We start from the raw sequence: 20,636 nt of genomic DNA on the forward strand, positions 1-20,636 counted from the left end.
TTTTTCAGGTTAAAAGTGAGATTATAGATTTTGGAGCTTCATCAAACAAAATCGGAGAAATTCAAGACAATACGAATTATTTTCGTGGAAACTTGAGCAAAACGAGGAACGATACATCATTTTCTGCATAATTTCGTTGATATAAATGGAGAATTTGAGGTTATCTCTTTACAGCATTGTTACGTGTGGTGCGTCTTTCTAAAAAAACACTAACAATGATCAAAACGAAGTATGACAACGAGATGCATAACATAAATTTTGTATCAAGACTCTCCATTATAGTGGATGTTCTCGCGCTTTGATCCCAAATACGTGCCAGGGAAAAACCATCTGCTTCCATGTGAGTACCCAGACAAAAGATGATAGCTTAGCTACGCTTGACCTCAAGGTCCGACCTTGGGTAGAATCGCGGACGCTCATAAGTTTTAGCCTGAAATCAAGCACTAACAATTTGGACGCTATAAGGAGTGGGTCGCGAGAACACTTACGAGCTCACACCAACTTTCACAAACCCCAAGAGGCAGAACCTTATAGTGCATTGATGCTTCGAGAATATGAGCTTCTAGGCACACCACACATGTTGCGTCCAATGAGATAGCGGTCGCAGATCCAGAGGCTAGCCCCGCTCAAACACAACCAAGGCGCACTGAGACCGCCCCCGAGGTTAGTGTCTCTCTCACCGACGACTTACGACTTACGACAGTGGCCCAAGACAATGTGGAAGACGATGTAGTAGGAGATGGCGCAGAGGAAACGACGAATGCCACCATAGAAGAAAGCGTAGAAGAAAGCAAAGATCGACCGTGAGACGAAGATGAAGCTTTGGTCTGAAGCGCCGACGCCGGAGAAAATCAATGCCGTCGAAGACAACATTGAGAATAGAAAAAAATTAGTAAAAAATGAGATGGGTGTTTGTTCGTGACGATCAGTGTCTACTTTTTTTTTTTTGGAAACGTGCGTGTATGTGATGTGGTATCACGTGAGAGACAGTATGAGAGAGAGAGAGATATGTTAGTTAGAATATTTATTTATTTATTTATTTTTGTTTAAATAATCGATAATCGAATTTATGGATCTTGAGAACCGATAACCGAACTGAGTTTAAAAAATGGATCGAATAATCAAGCCGAATTTTTGGTTATGTGACATGACAATGAATTTGGTTTCGGATCGGTTCAATTATTTGTTTTATCCGATCTTCGATTCGGTTTTGTATAACTCTGGAATAGTTGTGGCATGTGGGACCAATTTGGGCTTCGAATTTCGAACAATTGGGCTCGTTGACTCTATTCTCTGTGTGGCACATTACGTAATTATAACCAAAACAAGGGAAGAATTGCAAACAAAAGCAAAGAGATAGATATCATTGAGAAGCCAGGCAAGAAAAAACATCCATGTAATTTCAAAGGCATGGCGGTGATAGTCCGTTGCTCTTGCTCTCCCACTCAGTCCCTCGTCAAATCCCGACGATCTCCGCCGTTGGATCCTCTCTCCGTGAGACCCTATCCTTCCGGTCAGTATACCTCTCCGCACTCGACCTTTCCTCGCCGAAAAATATAAAAATTTACACTTTTTGCCATTTCTCTATAAGTCACTCTCACTCTTTACTATCCATGTTGCGACGCTTTCGAGCCCTATGTTGTTGCTAGTCCTTGATGGGGCTTCATTACAGGACTCGTTGTATTGCATGGTTTTGATTCACAGGAATGCATGTTTGTACATAAATTCAGTTTATGATATGTTTGCTCAAATTTCTTGTAGCTTCACTGACTTGTCAAAATGTAGATGCTTTATGTGCAAATCGGTTCATGTTCTAATTTTTTTTTCCTGTTTGTTTGTTTGTTTGAATCAGGGAAATTAGCTACTTGTCACTCTACCAGAACAAAAAAACTCGTTGTGTCATCATCCAAAGACACTGTCCATGGTGTATTGCAAAAGCTCAAATTGTCAGGTACGATGGTGAGTCTCCCAAAAAGATATTTCTTTAGTTGGCTATACAGAGTTATAGACATAGTAGTTTTTGTTGCTTTTTTTGTTATAGTAATATAATTGGATGGACATAGAATTGAGATAGAATAACGATCCCGATTCTCATGCACATAAATCATTGATCGATCCACTAACCGAGCCCAGTGATAAGTTTTTCGAAGAAAACTGTGTGAATTGAGGCCTCCCAACAGTTTGTTATTGACACAATTTTGGGTTTGCAGGAAAAATCAACGATGGAGCGATCGATGGCAATGTGTGTCGGCAATGCTGTGATGCTAGCCTTGGTTCCTTTCAAGGCATTAGCGGAGACGTGCGTAGCAGATAATAATGCCATGCCCAACATGCCTATTCTTCTTGGCGTTGCCCTTATAGGGGCCACCGTTGGAGGTTGTGATAAGAAACCCGAGTAAAATAAATCCCTTCTTGTATGGTAACCTCGTCAAACGAGGTCTTAAAATCACGTGTGTGTGTGTGTGTGTGTGAAAAAAATAGGATTGGTGGCCCGGCAGAGGAAACAAGAGCTGGCGAAGCTGAACGAACAGCTTCGGCAGATAAATACGGCTCTAAGAAGGCAAGCGAAGATCGAGTCATACGCGCCGAGGCTGAGCTACGCGCCCACCGGCGCCAGAATATCAGAGGATGAGATAATCGTCGACTCGGAGAAGCAGGAGTTGATTTCTCATCTCAAGACCGGCAAGAATTTCTTGAGGAACCAAGAGCCGGATAAAGCCTTCTTGGAGTTTCAGGCTGCTTTGGAGCTTGCCCAGAAATCGAATGACCCGACCAAGGAAAAGAAGGCCGCAAGAGGCTTGGGTTTGGCTGCTTGTTATCCTGTGTTTTTTTTTTTTTTTTTGGGTGTTTTGGTGTCTCTGACTTTGTTTCGAATGTTGCAGGAGCGTCGCTGCAACGACAGGGAAAGTACCGAGAAGCAATTAAGTACCACTCCATGGTTCTGGATATCTCAAAGAGAGAGAACGAGGATTCGGGTAGCCCAGAAGCCTATGGAGCTATTGCTGATTGCTACACCGAGCTTGGTGATCTTGAACGCGCAGGGAAATTTTATGACGAGTACATTGCGAGATTGGAAAAGGATTGATATCGCTTGCCTTGCGACTCCCCAAAAAAAAGGCTTAAGAGTATATGTAATAGAGGTTGATGAAACATATCGACATTTGACCAGCGGATTTGTTTCAAGTTTTGATTGTAATTTGCTTAAATTACTGGCACTACCCAGACCTGTACCCGGAATAAGTACTGTATTAGATTTCGGTTTGTAAGTAAAGGTGCCATGGAAAAATAGACTTGGAGAAATATCAATCGAAATGCTAGTAGAACGGCCAATGAATAAATACCAATTTTATTAGAACCCAACCGTAACTTTAACAAAATTCCCTAATCAAGAAACCAAAGAAGATATTTAAAAAAAAAAAAAAAAAAAAGTTTACAACTTAAGAAACCATAATTCCGAAGGTCGCACAAAAAGAAAAAGAAAGGAAAACTCACTAAAACCATGAAACAATGTTCATACTAGTTTAAAAAAAAAAGTATAATAGCCAACTCCCTCTGAATACCGTAACCACTCGGGATAAAGAAAAAAAAACCCCACAAAACCATACAAGATAACAAACAAATCCACAGGGAAAATAAAATCACAAGGGAACAGAGGGTGACTGACTGACAAATGACACCCCTCCCAAAAAAAAAAAAAAAACCAGAAGAAAAAATAAATTAAAAAAAAAGCTTCCAAGAGGTTTAGAACTCGGAGAAAGCCTGCATATGTAGTAGTAGGGGATACAGCGATAGATATATAAATATTTAGTAACTAATATTATAATAATAATTATAATGGCATTACTGGTAGTACATGAGCTGTTGAGCGGCGGCGACGTTCTGGAAGCCGCCGTCGTAGATGGCCTGGCTGGCTCCGGCGCCGCCCATTCCGGCCTGCTTCATGGGATGATGCTGAGCCTGCGGGTGCATCAGTGTCACTCCCATCCCTCCCATCTTGCTCATCGCTATCTGCCTCTCGTACGCCAACAGCTCGTTGGCCGTCAGCCCCGGGATCGACCCCGCCACCGGAGGAGGCAGCGGGTTCGACGCCGTGCCCGCCGGAGTCGGCTTGCTTCCCCACGAGCACTGTTGTTATTATTTTTTATTCGATCATCATCACTTCACATATCTCTTCGAATTCGGAAAGAAAAAAAAATAGGAATATAGCGATACCCACCTTGATTTGTCGTCCGCAAAGGAGCGACTGGGTGTTTCCCAGCTGGATGGCCATTGCTGCCTCGGAGTGAGTGTTGTACCTCACGAAGCCGAAACCCTTGTCGCGCTGAACACGGACCTCCTCCAGGACGCCGGCACCGAGTGCGTGAAAGTGGCGGTGCAGATCAAGTTGGGTGACCTGGATGGAACAAGGAGTGTGATTGTCAGTTTTATTTATACATCTTAGATGTTTTGTTCCTTCCTTCGGTATTGCTTAAGCCAGTTTGGAGTTCGGGTAAAACATAGAGCACAAACACTGCAACAAGCTTTACAAGGCAATGGAAAAGAATAATGATGAATAAGTTCTGGGGTATATGGATTAAACAAGTCACTTGCCTCTGGAGCAAGATTGCCAACATACACAGTAGTATACTGGGGGTTGTTCTCAGGGGCCTCGCTGTTTGTTGTCTCTTTACCATCCTCTGAAGAATCCAGGAATAAAACCATGAGTTTTTCATTTTTCTCACAGCAAAAACGAGTTCTCAGCGTAGCTAGCCAAATTATAATATTAAAGCTTAATGGGGGATGACCATTCATTTATTACAGCAACAGAAATCTCAGCGTGCATCCAGAAAAATAATGGTATATATATATATATATATATATATATATATATATATATATATATATATATATATATATATATATATGTATCTTCTATGATGTGAAAGTTATTAAGGTGCTGGGACGATTCATTTTTCCGAATTCAAATTCTAAACAGCAATTGACTCGCCTGAACCATTTGTTAACTCTACCACACTTTTCCCGTCAGTGCTCTGTTTGTCCTCGTTCGAAACCGCACCCTTAGTCGCCCAGTTACAACGTATCTGTCTACTCCCAAGCCACTTGCCTGGAGAACGAATTCAAAGAAGCACAAGAACGTGCTCAGAAAGGTAGGTAACAAACATGATATAACTATAATCAGAAAGGTTTAAAGTTAAAAGAAGGTATGAATAAAAAACTTACATCCAGGCAAGTGTATCTTATTCATATACTTGAAAATTTTCAAATTAAACTACTCTATTTTTTATAATGGAATGATACTACAAGGTTATAACCATAGTAAGAAAAAAATTATATATAGTTCCTAAGCATATTAAAGAATAAGCATACTGATAGAATTGTTCTCACCAGTCAAGTCATTGATTGCACTTTGAGCCTCCTGAAAAAGAAATGGCAGGACTCCAATGAGAATCAGTCTAGCATAAAAGAGGGAATAAATCTAAATCAAAATGAAAATTAACCTGTTGGGTGCGGAATGAAACAAAACCAAACCCTCTTGATCGCCCAGTTTTCTGATCCCACATAACTCTTGCATCTCTGAGACAGAAATATGGTAAAATTAGGGGCCATTATAAAACAAGTGACCAGAAACTTTTCAAGGAACAAAGAACACCAAATAGGTAGTCATAAGTGGTATAATGTTCCAAAAAAAAGTCAATATACAAACAAATGGAGTCATGGTGCTGAGGCTTACGAACAACTGGGATAAACCGAAAAGCATGCAAACAATGTAGCATCAGTAACCTCAGGGCTGAGATCACCAACAAAAATGTTGAAATGACCTGCGCAGATGGTCGGTTAAATTTCATCAGTAATCAGGGTGGAAAACTTATTCGATGCACATTCCAGACTCACCCAGATCAGTAGATATGATAAAATATTGATTTACCTGACGTGTCTTCCCTTTGACCACTTGCATATGCCCAATTCACTTTAATGGGCTGCCCAAACCTACAATGATAAATCATCATGACATGTCAGCATAAACCCATGCAAGTTTAATTAATAAAGGATGCAACTTCTTTACTCACAGATGCCTTCCATTGAGAGACAATATAGCAAGTGCAGCTGATCTACGGTCAAAATAGTGAACAAATCCATAGGATGACTGCAAAAAGAAAAGCCACGAAATGATAAGGAAACAACTTCAATGTATTGCTGAGCAAACCAAATTACTAAATGCACTGATACTGCCCCTTGGAAGGCAATTTTTGAAAACCTTAACTACAAGTGTAATATTTACCTTTTCCTTTCTAATTAGTTTGCAGCCTTCAACAGCACCAGTACTTGCAAAAACCTCTTGAAGAAGTGGTTCCGTTACTTGTGAGTGAATGTTTCCAACATACCTGCGATTTCTCAAAAATAAAGAAACTAGAAGTTTTAAAAAAAAAGAAGAGAACAAACAAAAAAATTTGTTCAGTCATAAGAATTTCCCTCGGCCATGAATAATAAAAGCACAATGCAGTGAACTAATGGAGGATTTTCTGGTTAAAATGTAACAAGTTTATGAACGTTGATAACACGGTAAAGGGATATAATATAACAGAATTAAATAATTTCAGTACTAATCTCTAAAATCAATTATGTGGTGCGGTGACGATCACAATCATGATCTGAACTTGCATAAATAAATATGTAGAAGTGGAAGCACAAACATACAACTAAAGATAGACACAGGGTGAAAATGAAGAAGAAGAAGAAGAAAAAAGTCAAAACAAGCACTCACACACTGCGGCAAGTACTTGGATCAAAACCAGGAGGCAGATTTCCACTTGGGATTGGCTCAATCTGCAAAAATAAAAATGTAAAAAGAATAGAAAAAGAAAAGAAAAACTAGAAAATAAACTAAGATGTCCCAATGCCATCATCCTATCATTTTAGTCCTAAAAACAAAACAAACAAAGCCAAGAAAACACAAGAATATTTAACACTTGAAAACAAAAGAGACGAAGTCGTACAAACGAAAACTGGCAGATGATACACCTAGATAAAATTGTTTACACCAGGAAAAAATTGTGGCATGGAAAAAAAATTGTGGCATGGAAAAAAAAGATGTCAAAAATCTTAATAGAATATCGAAAATAACCCACATCATACAGAAATCAAACAATAAAAAGAAAGACTTCTCAAAGTGCGAGTACTAAATGATGAACACAGATGTCACAAAGCATTAATCCCACATGATATTGCATTTGCAGTTCATCCCATAAAACCAATCACAAATACTATAACATTACGAGCAAATCTCGCGAAAATTACATTCATAGCTCATAAAATTTTCATAGCAAGGTGAAAAATATTGAATTTTTCCTTAAAATTGACCTAAGGTGGTGCAATTATATTGAGAAAAGAGACTAACACCTTAGCTTATCGTAATTCATATTTTAATATCCAGCTAAGGAACTGAATGGTCCTGAAACAGTAGCTTTCAGCCACATATATTTTATACCATAAGCATTGCAACTTCAAATACCTATCAACGTTGTTTGTCATATAAATCCAGAGAACTAGCGTTACTTAGGTTAACACAATAAATAAACTACGATCCTAGCAATATATACACATAGCGGAGTAATAAATTGGTAGTAACCCAATATACCACAAGGAACTGAGACACTTCGAAATCTATAGCAGCTAAGTAACAAGCAAACGAAAGCAGAAAAAAATGAAAAATCTGCCAATATATCTAAACAGAAAATTCCCAAATCATGCTTTTAAAGGACTTGAAATAGGCAAAATAAGCTCTGGGAAGCTTCGAAACAACACAGCCACATGCAAAATAATCAGTATCCGAGTCTTGAGACCATACGAGATAAATACATATAAAAAATTACGAAAAAGAGGGGGAAAAAATTAACACAATCATTTGATGATCCTTCAAACACCCACGCCACTAGAACAATCCTTCAGAAAAAATCGTAATCAAAGCATTCGATGATCAAAATCCCCAACTCCGAAACGGAGTCTCTCCCTAAACAACAATCACACGCAAAATACCTAACCCCCTCGAGACCCGCAGAAAAATCACAATCGCAAGCCACGACCTAATTTTAAAAAAAAAAACGGAAGCGAAGAGAAATCGAAGGCCATGGATGTGGATGTCGAACCTGAGGAGGAGCGAGGAGGCCAGGGTGGTAGAGAGAATGTTGCTGGATCAGAGCTTGTTGCATCAGTGCTTGTTGTTGCTGCTGCTTCAGCCTCTGGTGCTGCATTTCCCCGGTCTCGATTTCCCGAGAGACGATCGAAAATTTCTGAGAGGAAGTTTTTTCTTTTTCTTTTTTTTTTCGCTCTCTTTCAGAGGTTAGGGTTCGAACAGGGAAAGAGAAAGAGCGCGTTTGGGAAAATGAAAGAATAAATAAAAATGAAAAATGAAAAAGAGAGAGAGAGAGAGAGAGAGAGAGGAACGATGCAATTTACTGATTGATCAGAGACTCGTGATGATAAGGTACGGTGCTGCGGAGACTGATTCTTCATTCACTACTATTTATTTGACATCTCAGAACCAAAAAATAAAATAAAAAAACTATTAATTTGATTATTTGACATCTGTTTTTTTTTTCTTTTCCTTTTTGGTTTTACAAAAAGTAACTTTTTCTTTACCCCTATTCATTAGATATCCACTAGAATAGTCACAATTACAAATACACCCCAATTTCTTTTCACAAGGATAATTAATACCTCAAATCATAACAAATTTTTAAAAAAAAGCATAGAAAAAATGAGATTATAATATATTGTTTGTAAATTTTCAAACCACGAAAGATTAAGATACACATTAAAGTTAAAAATATCTTAAATTTTAATAGATGAATCCAAATACATGATGATCATGTACCTCGAGAAAAGATTTTTGCGTACTTGTACAGCTAAAAGCTCAAAAATAAAAACCTAAAAAAAAGTTATTCGACCTTCAAACCATAAAAGCTCACAATTGAAATGTCAAAACACCAAACGGATATCCAACCATTACAACAACGAAAACAATCAAAGAAAAAACATCAAACAAATGTAAAAAAAAAAACACTCATGTGGATTTCATCCTTTCGATACTCATACTCCTAACTTGACTACATACTTGTCATGTTGCAAGCCCAAAAATGGCATAGGTGAGGTTAGACATTCCAGCACCACTAGAAATGGAACCACGTTGGGGATGAGACTCGAAGACGCGATTATTGTAAATCGGCGGTACACCAAGGAATCCACCATCAAAGAGGTCCACCTGAAGATAGAGTCACATGAAGTGGATAATCCCAGACCCCAGACCCATATAAGTGGATCAACAGAGATGCCACAATACTGACCTACAAAATAAATCACACAACGTAATCCCTTAAACGGCGATAAAATACATGTCAAAGACAAAACGGTTAAAAACGAAAAGCAACATAGCTTTAGGGGGAGCAAAGAGGATGAGTCTGGAGCCACACCGATCAACAAGTCAATAGTGGCGTCCAACATCCATACGAGGGATGGGATAGTGGCGGTAGACTCTATAATAAAGCTTTTACGGCTTTTTGTATATAGAGAAATTAAGAAAGGAATATAAGGAAAATTGAATCTATATTTACAAAGTTACCATCTTTGATTTTTACAAAAGAAAAGTCAACTTTTAAATGCATGCGCAAAAAGAAAAACGATAACAATGTAAAAAATCGAACTAAAAATTGGATAAAATCGATAACCGAACCTATCTAAGAATGAAAATAGGTGCCACGTCATATATTTATAGACATGGGAAGGTGTTCCTTGGAGTTGTTTGGAGCTCAAATCTGCGCAAAGTGGCCGCACGGATGAGGCCAGGTCGGCCAAGTTGTCTAGTCTGACCAATCGGCCAAGTGAGCTGGTCGGTAAAACTAATCGGCCAAGTTAGCAGGCCGATCGGACCAGTCAGCCAAATGAGCAGGCCGATTGGACCAGTCGACCATGGGAGATAGTCAATCGGCTAGTTGGCCATGAGAAAGGGCCAGTCGTGTCGGTCGTCCAGGGGAGATTTCCGATCGACCCGGTCGTCCACATGAGATGGATGGTCGGACCAGTCGGCCAAATGAGCAGGCCGGTCGAACCAGTTAACCATAGGAGATGGCCAGTCGGCCAAGTCGTAAAAGGGAGATGACCAGTCGGCCATGGGAGAGGCCCGATCGGCCCAATCGTCCACAGGAGAGGCCGGTCGTCCACGAGAGTTGCCCGGTCGACCAAGGGAGCACGCCAGTCGACCGATTGGTTAAGTGGGCTGCCAAACCAAAGGGACATGCCGCAGGGCAATGGGCAATCGGCCTACTGGTCTGGGTGTGACCCGGACGTGAGTTTTGACCCGTCTTGGCCAGGGTCTAATGCTTGTTGGCCTGGTTGAGCCTGAGCCGATCGATTTTTGACAAACGATCATCGCTCTTTGGGAGGCTCGGAACGGACTGATAACAACTATATAAAAGCCTGTGTTAGTGTAATGAAAATGAGTGAATGAACAAATCAGTTATTGTTATTCTTTTTCATGCTTTCTTTTGGAGTTTATCCTCACTAGAAGAGGAAAATATGATACCCCTGAAGCAGGATCGAATCATATACTCTTTGAAAAATTCTCATGGTATAAAATATCTTTGGAAAGTATAAAAAAAGTTCCAAAGAAAAATATAGTGACAACGAAGGAATAAAACAAAAATAGAGTATGTTTTTTTTAGTTTTTTTTTTACCGCGTTTGCTTTTTTTCTTATCGAAAAATTTTCATCGCTTCTGCTTACCATCGCCAAATCTCTTTTTCATTTTTCTACTTTTCAATCTTCAGTTAACATATTCGAGTACTTTTCAATCTAATTTTTTTTTATTATTATAAAATCTCAAGGCAATCTATTAGAAAAAGGGCATAAAACCCAAAGGTACAAACATCGTACGTCTTTTAACACTGAAGGATGAGACCTCAAGACCATAACGATTCACACCTAGCATCGGACGAAAGCACTTCCCGTGTGAGCTTTTGACAAACGGAAGACAAGGCACACTAAACTTTGAGCAACTCAATGGCTCTTTTAATGTGTGAACCAAAACACTCGAATACCACTGACTGTGGAAAAAGACATTCGAGTATTTACACCACCAAAACCCCAACAGAGAACTCGAACTCTCCCAGGTCAAGCTTAGCCGTTGGCCAACCATTACGACGTCCGGCAACCCAAGGGCGACGGCTAGAGGCAGAGGAGAGAGTTTTTAGAGAATCCATATTTTTGTACGAAGAGAAAACGAAGAGGGATGGGTTTTTCAATCTAAACTTTTCTTTTGGTTAGTTTATGAACTAAGAGAATTGTTAAATTTTTATTGAATTAATGTCGAACAATGAGAATATATGCTCAAGTTGTTATTTTTGGAGTGTAATTATGTTTATTTTTTGGTCCATTAGGAAAATAGCAAATTTAAACGTTTGACATTGTTAAATAGTCAACGTTTGGTAAATCGTAGATAAATAGCCATTTTTATGTATTTACAGATGTAAATATTAGATAAATAACCACCTCTATATATTAGGTCATATCATTATTTACGGCTATTTGCCTAAGATTTATCAAACGTTGGCTATTTAGCAATGTAAATCGTTTAAATTGGCCATTTTCTTAATTTTTATGTTTTTTTATATGTACAAGACTTGTTGCAAGTATTGCTCGTGGTGCCTTGGTATTTTACAGTCGCACACGTGCCTTGGTAATTCTATGAATATATCAAATTTACAGATGATTCTATGAATATCTCATTTTAAAAATTTCAGATGACTTTAACTTTATTATAAATGAAACTATAAACAACTAGAAAAAGTTAAATAAATATGTAAACCGTAAACAATAATAAAAATGAGTCAAATAAAATTGTAAAGAACAAGAAGAAATAAAAAAATTCTTGAAATAAAATATCATATTCGCAGAATAAAAATGAAAAGTGAGATATTCACGATTATTTTTTAAAGGTAGCTCTTATAATTTCCACCACTATTGTATTATTATTTTCGGGCTCTTAGCTGATGGCTTAAACCATCTTAAAGCGTGTTAAAGAATGCGAAGTGAGTGTGAATGAGATTTCTACTAACTTAGGTTAATTGGTTATATTTAACTTAAGCCCTTTTCAAAAGATTAGGTGAGAATTAGATGACCCTTTTCTTCAGCTTATTAGATTAATCATCTTTTAATTTTAATTGAAAACTTCTCGCCAAAATCACTACAAAAGGGTTAACCTTAAAATATGTGTAAAATCCTCACCTCTAAAAGTGAGCATGGCTTTAAAAGTTGGTTTGCTGAGCAATGTTGGGGTCTTGCCATGACCGATAGGCATGTGTGTAGAATATTTACGCATTCATGAATGTCGAGGTGGGAATAATGCGTCTGAAACTCTGAATACACTGGACCCAAAAATTACATAAACTAAGATAAGAAGAGAATGTCTAGGAGAGAAAAAAAAAATGTGATTATATAAGTTTTGTTCTAACCCAAAAATTGTATGAGTTTTGTATACAGAATTATAAATGTATATTGTCTCATAACTGTGTTACGATACACATTTAAAATCCGTATACTTATCAACAAATGTATATTGATGTTTTTATGAAAGTATTATGATATTTAATAGATATATACTGATTACTTAATTATATATCGCAAGTATATAATGAAAACTGTATACTAAAGAATATTATCTCTTAAATATTTAAATTCAACATTTTTGATATGTTTTGAAACCACAATTATTTCTCCCAATAAAAATCATAGCTTACCATTTTTTGTTTATTTGTCTACTTAGAACTTAATATAATACCATACATCAATATTATTAGATTGTAGAACATGCAATGAATACATATATGAAAGATATATCACAACATTCGTAATCATCATTATTCTTTGACCAAAGAATAGTACATGACTTTCCTCTTTTTTTTTTTTCTTTTTGGAATGAGTATTGCTATTTGTCAGCGCGCTAATGCATCAATGTCAGACACTATTGTGGGACCCACATTTAAGATGGGACCCACCTTACGTGTCTGCAATGCATCAATCATTTGTTTTTCAAAATTTAATTGACCAATTTTATCTTTTAAAATGCGTTCTTAGCCACATCGTCTGTATTCTACATAGTGAGTTAAGATGCAAGTTTCACTTAATAGTATTTATTATTTAATCGTACTAACAAGGCTTATTTTCTTAAATAAATATTTATTAGTGATACGGCTTAAATTAGATAAAAAAAAATTATTAAGTTATTGAAGAGTTATTAATTAATTGGAAAGCTATGCAGTTATCAAGATTAAGATAATTAAAAAAATATATTAGATACGATTTAAAGAATTGGCTGAATTTTGTTTACACAATCTTCTTTTTTTTTTCTTTTTTTTTTTGGGATACCCCTTAGCCGATTTTTTATTTATTTAAATACTAACCTATGTTAACCCCTTTATGGGCGAGTAATCTATTCCTAAAAATAATAAATAAGACAATTACACACTTTATCTGACCTAAAAATCTTCTAAAATGTAATCGCCAAAATTTAAATGTTAAAAGGTAAAATAAAATAAAATCAAAGTAATTAACATAAAGATCATAATGCATATGCGAGAGGTCGAGAGTTCAATCTACAGGAAACGCAATATTGACGTTTGAAGATTAGATTTTGTGGTTTATGTTTAAATGTTCAATGTAATTGATGATATGCTGTAAAATCGAGTAATTAAAAAACATATCATAATTGGTCTGAAAGGAAAACAAAACCCAAAAGAATTCAATGGGAGAAGAAGATAGGAGACACTTTCATACGTTAACAAACGATCATTTGTCGTAATTCAAGATAGTCATAACTTCAATGACGACTAATTACAGACTAATACATAAAACGCTAACAAATACTTGTTTGATAGTGAATCTGGGCATATAAATTGAGTGTAGTTAGGAATAGGATATCATAAATTTTCATGAACAAGTATCCATAAATAATAATAATAAATCATAGCCTAATAAACATGTAACAAAATACTCTTGGTGGTGAAGAGCTAAGTCAGTACATAGAGCATACTCTATAACTTGAGCTCTAACTGCTTCTCTGAACATTCGCCTCCATGAGAACTTCTTTCATCGGACTTTGGAGGAACAATCGCCGGTCGATTCGGAACTTGGTACGGCGCTTTAGACCCTACCCTGAAAACATAAGCACAAAATAAATAAATACCAAGCAATCATAATAATAATAAAAAAAAATCAATACGCTCATGATTTGATAAATTTTCTTCTTTAAGTTTAGTAATATTTTTTTAGGTGACATCTCACCTCTTCGAGATGTGGCTCATTCGGCTCACAAATCTCTGATCGGATCCTATTATTTTTTCGACCGAGTTCTCTTTTGAACTGAGCTTTTGATAACATGATTCACATGATTTTATTATCTAAAAACAACAAATAGAAAAAATATTCCTATAATTTTTACCTGTCTTTCCTCTTCTCCAGGAATCGATGGAGCGAATTTCTTCTCGCGATAGGCAGATCTGCAAAACAAGAAATAAACAGTCAATCGCGTTACTAAAATTTATTTTTTCTAAAAAAAAAAAAAAAAACCACAATGAGTTCTCATATAATTAAATTACCAGATCCATTGGCAGTCTCAGTCGGTTGTCGTCGTCGTTGTTCTGGAAGGCTTTCGTTCTTAGTAACACTAACACCATTATTGTTATGGTTACAGAAATATTCTTCGTCGTTTCTTTTGTTGATGTCGATGACGATCTCAGGCTTATTTTTCAGTACTGCCACGTGGACCGGTGACTCAGCTCTCGGTTTCTCCTCCGGACTGGAAGGGTTGGTCAAGTCTATGGTCTCGACGACAACAGGGTTTGAGAGAGCGCCATTGACGTTTAAACTTCCTTTTCTGGCCATAGCTATGATTTCGCCGGCTTTCTCCGTCGGTAAATCGTTGAACACCAAAACCTGGCCGGAGTAAAATATCGTCATCGCTGCCGGAATCTCGTTCTGCTTCGTTGCCTGTGTTGTTGATTTTGTCGTCCTGAGATAGAAACATTTACGGTTTTTTTTTCCTTATATGCCCTTAAGCGCGTAACTAAAGCAAGTCAAGTCTTTGTCGTTTGTTTTGGACTCGGAGCAAGGCAGGGTGTTTTCTGTAATTCGCTTGATATATATCCATTAATTTTTTTTTTTTCAAGCACTTGGTTGAGATTTAAGAGGATTTATTTATTTTTTTGTTTATTTTTTTTGCGCTCAAGTCTAACCACATATCGCTCGATTTAGGAAGGAAAAATAAATATATAAAATCTTCGAAAATTTATTACACACCTGAGATCGGGTTTGTTAGAATCTTCAGCTCCAGAACCGACAATCTTTTGAAAGAAATCCGACGACTTCGACGCTTCGACGCCGTTTTGCTGGGAAGAGCGAGACCTGATTTGGCCGTTCATGTTCGTTGGGTAATTATTGGACATCGTCGAGGGCAAAATCGTCTCCAACTTTTCTGTAGCAAAAACCAAACGAAGTACTATCTTCAAAACCAAGTTTTCAATTTTTTTTTTTAATTTATAAAAAAGCCAACTATTCGCTTTTACTTTACCTTTCGCTTCTGGATTCCCGAGATTTCTCTTCTCCTTCAAGAATTGGCTCAGCAGAGTACATGCCTGAGTGAAATTCGATCTGTCCGGAGCTTTGCCGGTTCTCCGACCAAAACTCATCTCACTTTCAGACTATTTTTCCCACAGAAAATAGGAATTTCTTCGTTCTTTCTTTGTTCTTCCTCTATGTTGCTTAGCTTTGGCTTTCCGAAATCGAGAGGCGAGTTAGGAAGTTGAATCGTATTTTGGCTTGGGTCTCTGAAAATGATTTGTTGAGTTGAGGACAATTGTAGAAACGAAAGAGGTTAACTATTTATCTAATCTCTCTCTCTCTCTCTCTCTGCGTTTGTTCTCTGAACCTAATGCTATGCTTTGTCTTTTTCTCCTCTTTCTTTGAATAATTTATTCATGATTTTTATATGAAAAAATATATTTATCTTTTAGCACGTTTTATTTGCGTTGTAGAAAAATTAGATATCTTTCTGTCTCTGTCTTCTTTCTTTTACTTGTTTATTACTCTCTCTCTCTCTCTCTCTCTCTGGGTTAGTTTAGCCTCGCAGAGATAAAACCTATAAAGTAAATCCTTTAATTTTAGAACAATTGTGGAGTTCTCCATTTCAACTTTGATGTTTGCATATGAGAATGTCCACTAGTTTTTTATATGTATAAATAAAATAAAAGAATAAAAAAATAAAAATAGTATTATAGTTGCTCATATTAAAGTATTTTGTGAAATAATTATCAACTAGAGACATAAAATATAATACGGCCTAGTAAAAAATAGTAAATGATGCGTTTCTTGTGAGTAATTGTTAGTATTATTGTTTCTCTTTAAAATATAATGATTATTTTAAACTAATTACTTAACAAAATAGAATGTTCTTGCAACTTCTAAATCAATACCTGATTAGTAACTATTTTCTTATTATTACCACTTTACAAGAATATCACGTTGTTGGAGTTCAGCTCGTCTTGCAACTCAACTCATCTTCCCAGTCAATTAGTCCAAGTTGACGCGACCTTGGAATCACCACCGTCGTTGAAACTGTAATATCGGAAGTTGTGTATATTTATTACTCTGTTTTCTCGATGTAATTAGTTGGGATTGTTCTCATTTAATTCCTCTTTTTTCTATGTAACTCTATAAATACTTGTATACTCATCATTCATAATAACAAGTAGAATACATTCTCAGAATCTCGGAACTCTCTCTTTTCTTTCCAATTCTCCCTCTATTTCATATTCTACGTGGTATCAGAGCCCATAAATTCAATCACCGTGAACATCTTTGAAAACTCCTTTGCCATCAACACCACTTCATCCGCCTCGCAAATAATGCCCACTCAGTCAAATTCCGATCAATTTTCCCATCATGTCACGAGTCACCAACTCAATGGCCACAATTTTCTCCAGCGATCACAATCGGTACTCATATTCATCTCCAGGTGAAGCAAGGACGACTACCTCACGACATGGCGAAAGTTCCAAAGTGCGAAGATCCGGCATACAAGGGTTGAGGGTTAAAAATAGCATAGTAATGTCTTGTCTCATAAACTCAGTGAACCCCGAAATCGGAGAAATATTCATCCTTCACTCCACAGCGGTAGAAATCTGGGAAGCTGTTAGATAAATCTTCTCCAACTCATAAGACGCGTCCGAGCTATTTGATACTGAGAGCACTTTCCACGACTTATGTCAAAGAGAGATGTCTGTCACTTAGTACTTCAGCTCTCCCACGTATCTATAGCAGATTATCGATCTCTACGAACACCACCAGTGGACCTGCCCTAAAGACGCAAAGCTCTATAATCGTGGAGACCAAATGTGTGTTCAAACTATTATTCGGACTAAACAAGGACTTGGACAAATTTCGAGGTCGGATTCTCAGCACGAAACCACTACATTATCTCCGAAAAGCCTTCTCCATGGTCATACACGACGAAAGCAGGAGAAAAATCATGTGTGGAGGAAATCAATTCAATTCGAGCTCAGACTCGTTTGCTCTCATCACATGTGACGAAAAGCCTAGCAGCTCGCGCTTTCAAATACAACAAGCCTTGTAAAGCTAGGCCATACGGTGACCATTGCAGATGACTTGGTCGTACTTTATAATTATGCTGAAAATTCCATGGGAAACCACTAAACTTTAAGCCGTCATGAGAATTCTCCAATACCTCAAATCTGCCACTGGAACTGGTCTATGATTCAAGAAAAGAAGTAGTCGATGAATTGAAGTCTTCATAGACGCATACTGGGTAGGGTCTGTATTAGATCGAAAATCTACGTCTGGCATGTGTATCTATACATGGGGTAATCTCGTTACTTGGCGAAGCAAGAAACAAACTGTGGTTGCTTAAAGCATAGTAGAAGCCGAACTCAAGTCATTCGCAAACAAAGTAAGGTTCAATTAAGTTTCTGTGTGACAATCAAGCTGCCTTAAGCATTGCAAAGAATCCAGTTCATCATGACTAGACTAAGCATATCGAGATCGATTGTCACTTCATCAGTGAGAAGATATAACTAAAGATTATTGAAATGGAGTACATTCCGACCCGACATCAAGTGGCAAACATTTTTACCAAGTCTTTCAATCGAGCTAGTTTCTTCGACTTGTGTAACAATCTTGATCTTCTCAATATTTACCATAAAGCTTGAGGGGGAGTGTTGAAGTTCAGCTCGTCTTCCTAACTCAACTCATCTTCAGCTCGTTTTCCCAGCCAATTATTCTAGATTGGCGCGACCTCAGAATCACCACCATCGTTGAGACTATAATATCAAAAATTATGTATATTTTTACTATGTTTTTTTCCGATGTAATTAGTTGGAAATATTTCCATTTAATTTCTCTCTTTTTTAGGTAGTATTATAAATACCTTGTAAATTCATCATTTATAATAACAAGTAGAATACATTTTCAAAATCTCGGAACTCTTTATGTCCTTTCCAATTCTCTCTCTCTCTCTCTCTCTCTCTCTAAAATTCTACACACTTAACATACATGGCGTAGTAAAAAAATATATTTTATGATGCGTTTCTTGTGAGTAATTTTAGCATTATTGTTTCCCTTCAAAAAATAATGATTATTTTAACAACAAATTGTTTACGTAAGCCACCTAAACTATAGGAATTATAAATTAACCAACCTTTGGTAAATACTTTGTAAATAGCCAACTTGCATATGTGGCAACCTATTAACTGCCTATTTTTTTTTTACATGTTTGCCCTTAATAATTTCGACCAAGTTTTTAAATTAGGCAGTTAATTTTTTTTTAAAATTTGAATCAAATATTCAAACAGATTAGGCAAGTTTTCAAACGTGGATTTTGAATTTTGAAAGTGGATTTTGAAAGTTCTAGCCACATGTTTCTAATTGATTTGATTTCTATTTTCGGTTAATAGCATTAGATTACAATCTTTTAATATTTTCTATTTATTGAAAATCTGATATTTATTTTGGCTGCATTTTTTCTGATCCCTTTTTTTTGACCGCCAATTTTACATTCAAATTGTATTCCCTTCAGCGTGTTTGATAATTCCAGATTTTTGAACGTCCAAATTTCTTTCTCACTGTTTTTCATAATCGTCTATTCACCATGGCACAAGAACATATATGCAAATAAGCTTACATTTACAATGTATTTACATTTACTTCATCTCTTTCTCTTTTTTTATTTCGGTGTTGACCTTCTTCTTGGCGGGAGACTTTTTGGTCATTTCTTCTTATTTGTGTAAATAATCTCGGTCTGGAAAACCAAAACAATCATGCATGCAAAATAAATCAAAACTTGAAAAACAATAAAGGATAAGAAAAAATTTCAAACACACTTACACTCTTAAACACTCGGCATAGAGAAATAAAATCCAAAGACCCATATTTTTTTCCCTTTTTTCCAGATTTTAAACCCATTCGGCCATTAACATCTTTCACTCGAAACAAAATATTCAAAACCATTAACACTTTCACTCGAACTAATTTACATAACCATAAACGACAATCATTTTCCATTTTTTGAAACCCAATTCTGAAAACTCATTTTGATATAACGAAAATGTTTTTTGATCGACAAAAATTCTCAGAACAACCCACATATTTAAAAAAAATCGCCCGAACGGTAATGGCTCTTTCTTACCTTGTTCGTCGCCGTCGGGGTTCAAATCTCTTTGTTCTTCAATCACTGGTACATATTTTTGCTTAGAACTTTTAATGGATTTTAGGGTTTCGGTCGAGAGGTTTTTTTTTTGGGTCGCGTGAAGATTATGGTTGCGTGTGATGTTTGATTTTCGGTGTTAATAATGCTCCCTCGATTTGCACGAGTAATTATGACCGAATATTTATTTTTCATTTAAATTAATGGGCTGAAAATAATGGGCGGGAATTTGGCTGAGTTAAACAAGTCTTTTACTAATATGTTAATAAGTCAACTTGACTATTTACAAAAAATTATCCAAAGTGAGCTATATCGATCTCAATTCACTATAATCGTATGACTATATAACTTAATAACCCCTCATTAACTATCACCACTTTACAAGAATTATCATGGCTTTCCTTACCTCTCTCATGTTTTTTTTTTTTTTGGCTCTCGTCACTATTATCTAAAAAATACATGTATTATATGATAACGAGTTATACCATTTTTTTTTAAAAGGTATCCACGTGAAGATCTCGACAAGATGATTATTTTCAATAGTTAATGTTTATTGTTATTATTAATATGCACATCGTATGAACAATGATTTACAATGTGTAACTAATTGTGGTTACACAATAAAAGTTTAGTTTATAAATGGTAGTTACAACAGTTGATCAACATCTTACACCTAATAACTTTATACAATATAACTAGCCAAGTTCTATAAGTATATATTTTAAATGATAAAATATGACTATTCTCTAAGAAGCCTTACTCTATTAAACAAAAATAAATAACACATAAGAGATAGCTACAATTAGTAAGACCAATGGGTAGTACATGAAAAAAGTTATATACATAAATTTAGTATTTTTTCAATATATTATTTC

General features: G+C 36.4%; 3 protein-coding genes across 4 annotated transcripts; 1 reads left to right on the forward strand and 2 right to left on the reverse strand.

The window, feature by feature from the left end:
• The first annotated feature begins 1,362 nt into the window (after nt 1-1,362).
• FLU (Tetratricopeptide repeat (TPR)-like superfamily protein) lies at nt 1,363-3,271 on the forward strand. 2 transcript variants are annotated; one of them, XM_089626035.1, is made up of 5 exons: nt 1,363-1,513; nt 1,853-1,959; nt 2,211-2,376; nt 2,482-2,802; nt 2,883-3,271. In XM_089626035.1, the coding sequence occupies exons 1-5, from the start codon at nt 1,411-1,413 to the stop codon at nt 3,083-3,085; spliced, it is 900 nt and encodes a 299-aa protein (XP_089482161.1). In that variant the 5' UTR covers nt 1,363-1,410; the 3' UTR covers nt 3,086-3,271. The 2 variants fall into 2 exon arrangements, with proteins under 2 accessions (XP_089482161.1, XP_089482162.1); XM_089626036.1 differs by having other exon boundaries at nt 1,376-1,513; nt 1,862-1,959.
• A 146-nt stretch (nt 3,272-3,417) lies between these two features.
• LOC149385639 (oligouridylate-binding protein 1B-like) lies at nt 3,418-8,477 on the reverse strand. Its single transcript, XM_089626037.1, has 12 exons — nt 8,145-8,477; nt 6,764-6,825; nt 6,281-6,383; nt 6,069-6,145; nt 5,927-5,988; nt 5,732-5,819; nt 5,499-5,574; nt 5,386-5,416; nt 4,974-5,104; nt 4,591-4,674; nt 4,217-4,393; nt 3,418-4,125 (listed from the first exon to the last, which is right to left on the reverse strand). Exons 1-12 carry the CDS (start codon nt 8,247-8,249, stop codon nt 3,841-3,843), a joined length of 1,281 nt encoding a protein of 426 aa, XP_089482163.1. The 5' UTR covers nt 8,250-8,477; the 3' UTR covers nt 3,418-3,840.
• A 5,326-nt stretch (nt 8,478-13,803) lies between these two features.
• Nucleotides 13,804-16,006, reverse strand: LOC149385640 (jasmonate ZIM domain-containing protein 1-like). Its single transcript, XM_089626580.1, has 5 exons — nt 15,616-16,006; nt 15,345-15,519; nt 14,645-15,057; nt 14,488-14,545; nt 13,804-14,201 (listed from the first exon to the last, which is right to left on the reverse strand). The coding sequence occupies exons 1-5, from the start codon at nt 15,731-15,733 to the stop codon at nt 14,081-14,083; spliced, it is 885 nt and encodes a 294-aa protein (XP_089482706.1). The 5' UTR covers nt 15,734-16,006; the 3' UTR covers nt 13,804-14,080.
• Nucleotides 16,007-20,636: the final 4,630 nt, after the last annotated feature.

Source organism: Urtica dioica, chromosome 9 (genome assembly GCF_054948205.1).
Source record: "Urtica dioica subsp. dioica isolate 48M chromosome 9, U.dioica_male_clone48M_v1_H2, whole genome shotgun sequence".
Taxonomy (NCBI): Eukaryota; Viridiplantae; Streptophyta; class Magnoliopsida; order Rosales; family Urticaceae; genus Urtica; species Urtica dioica.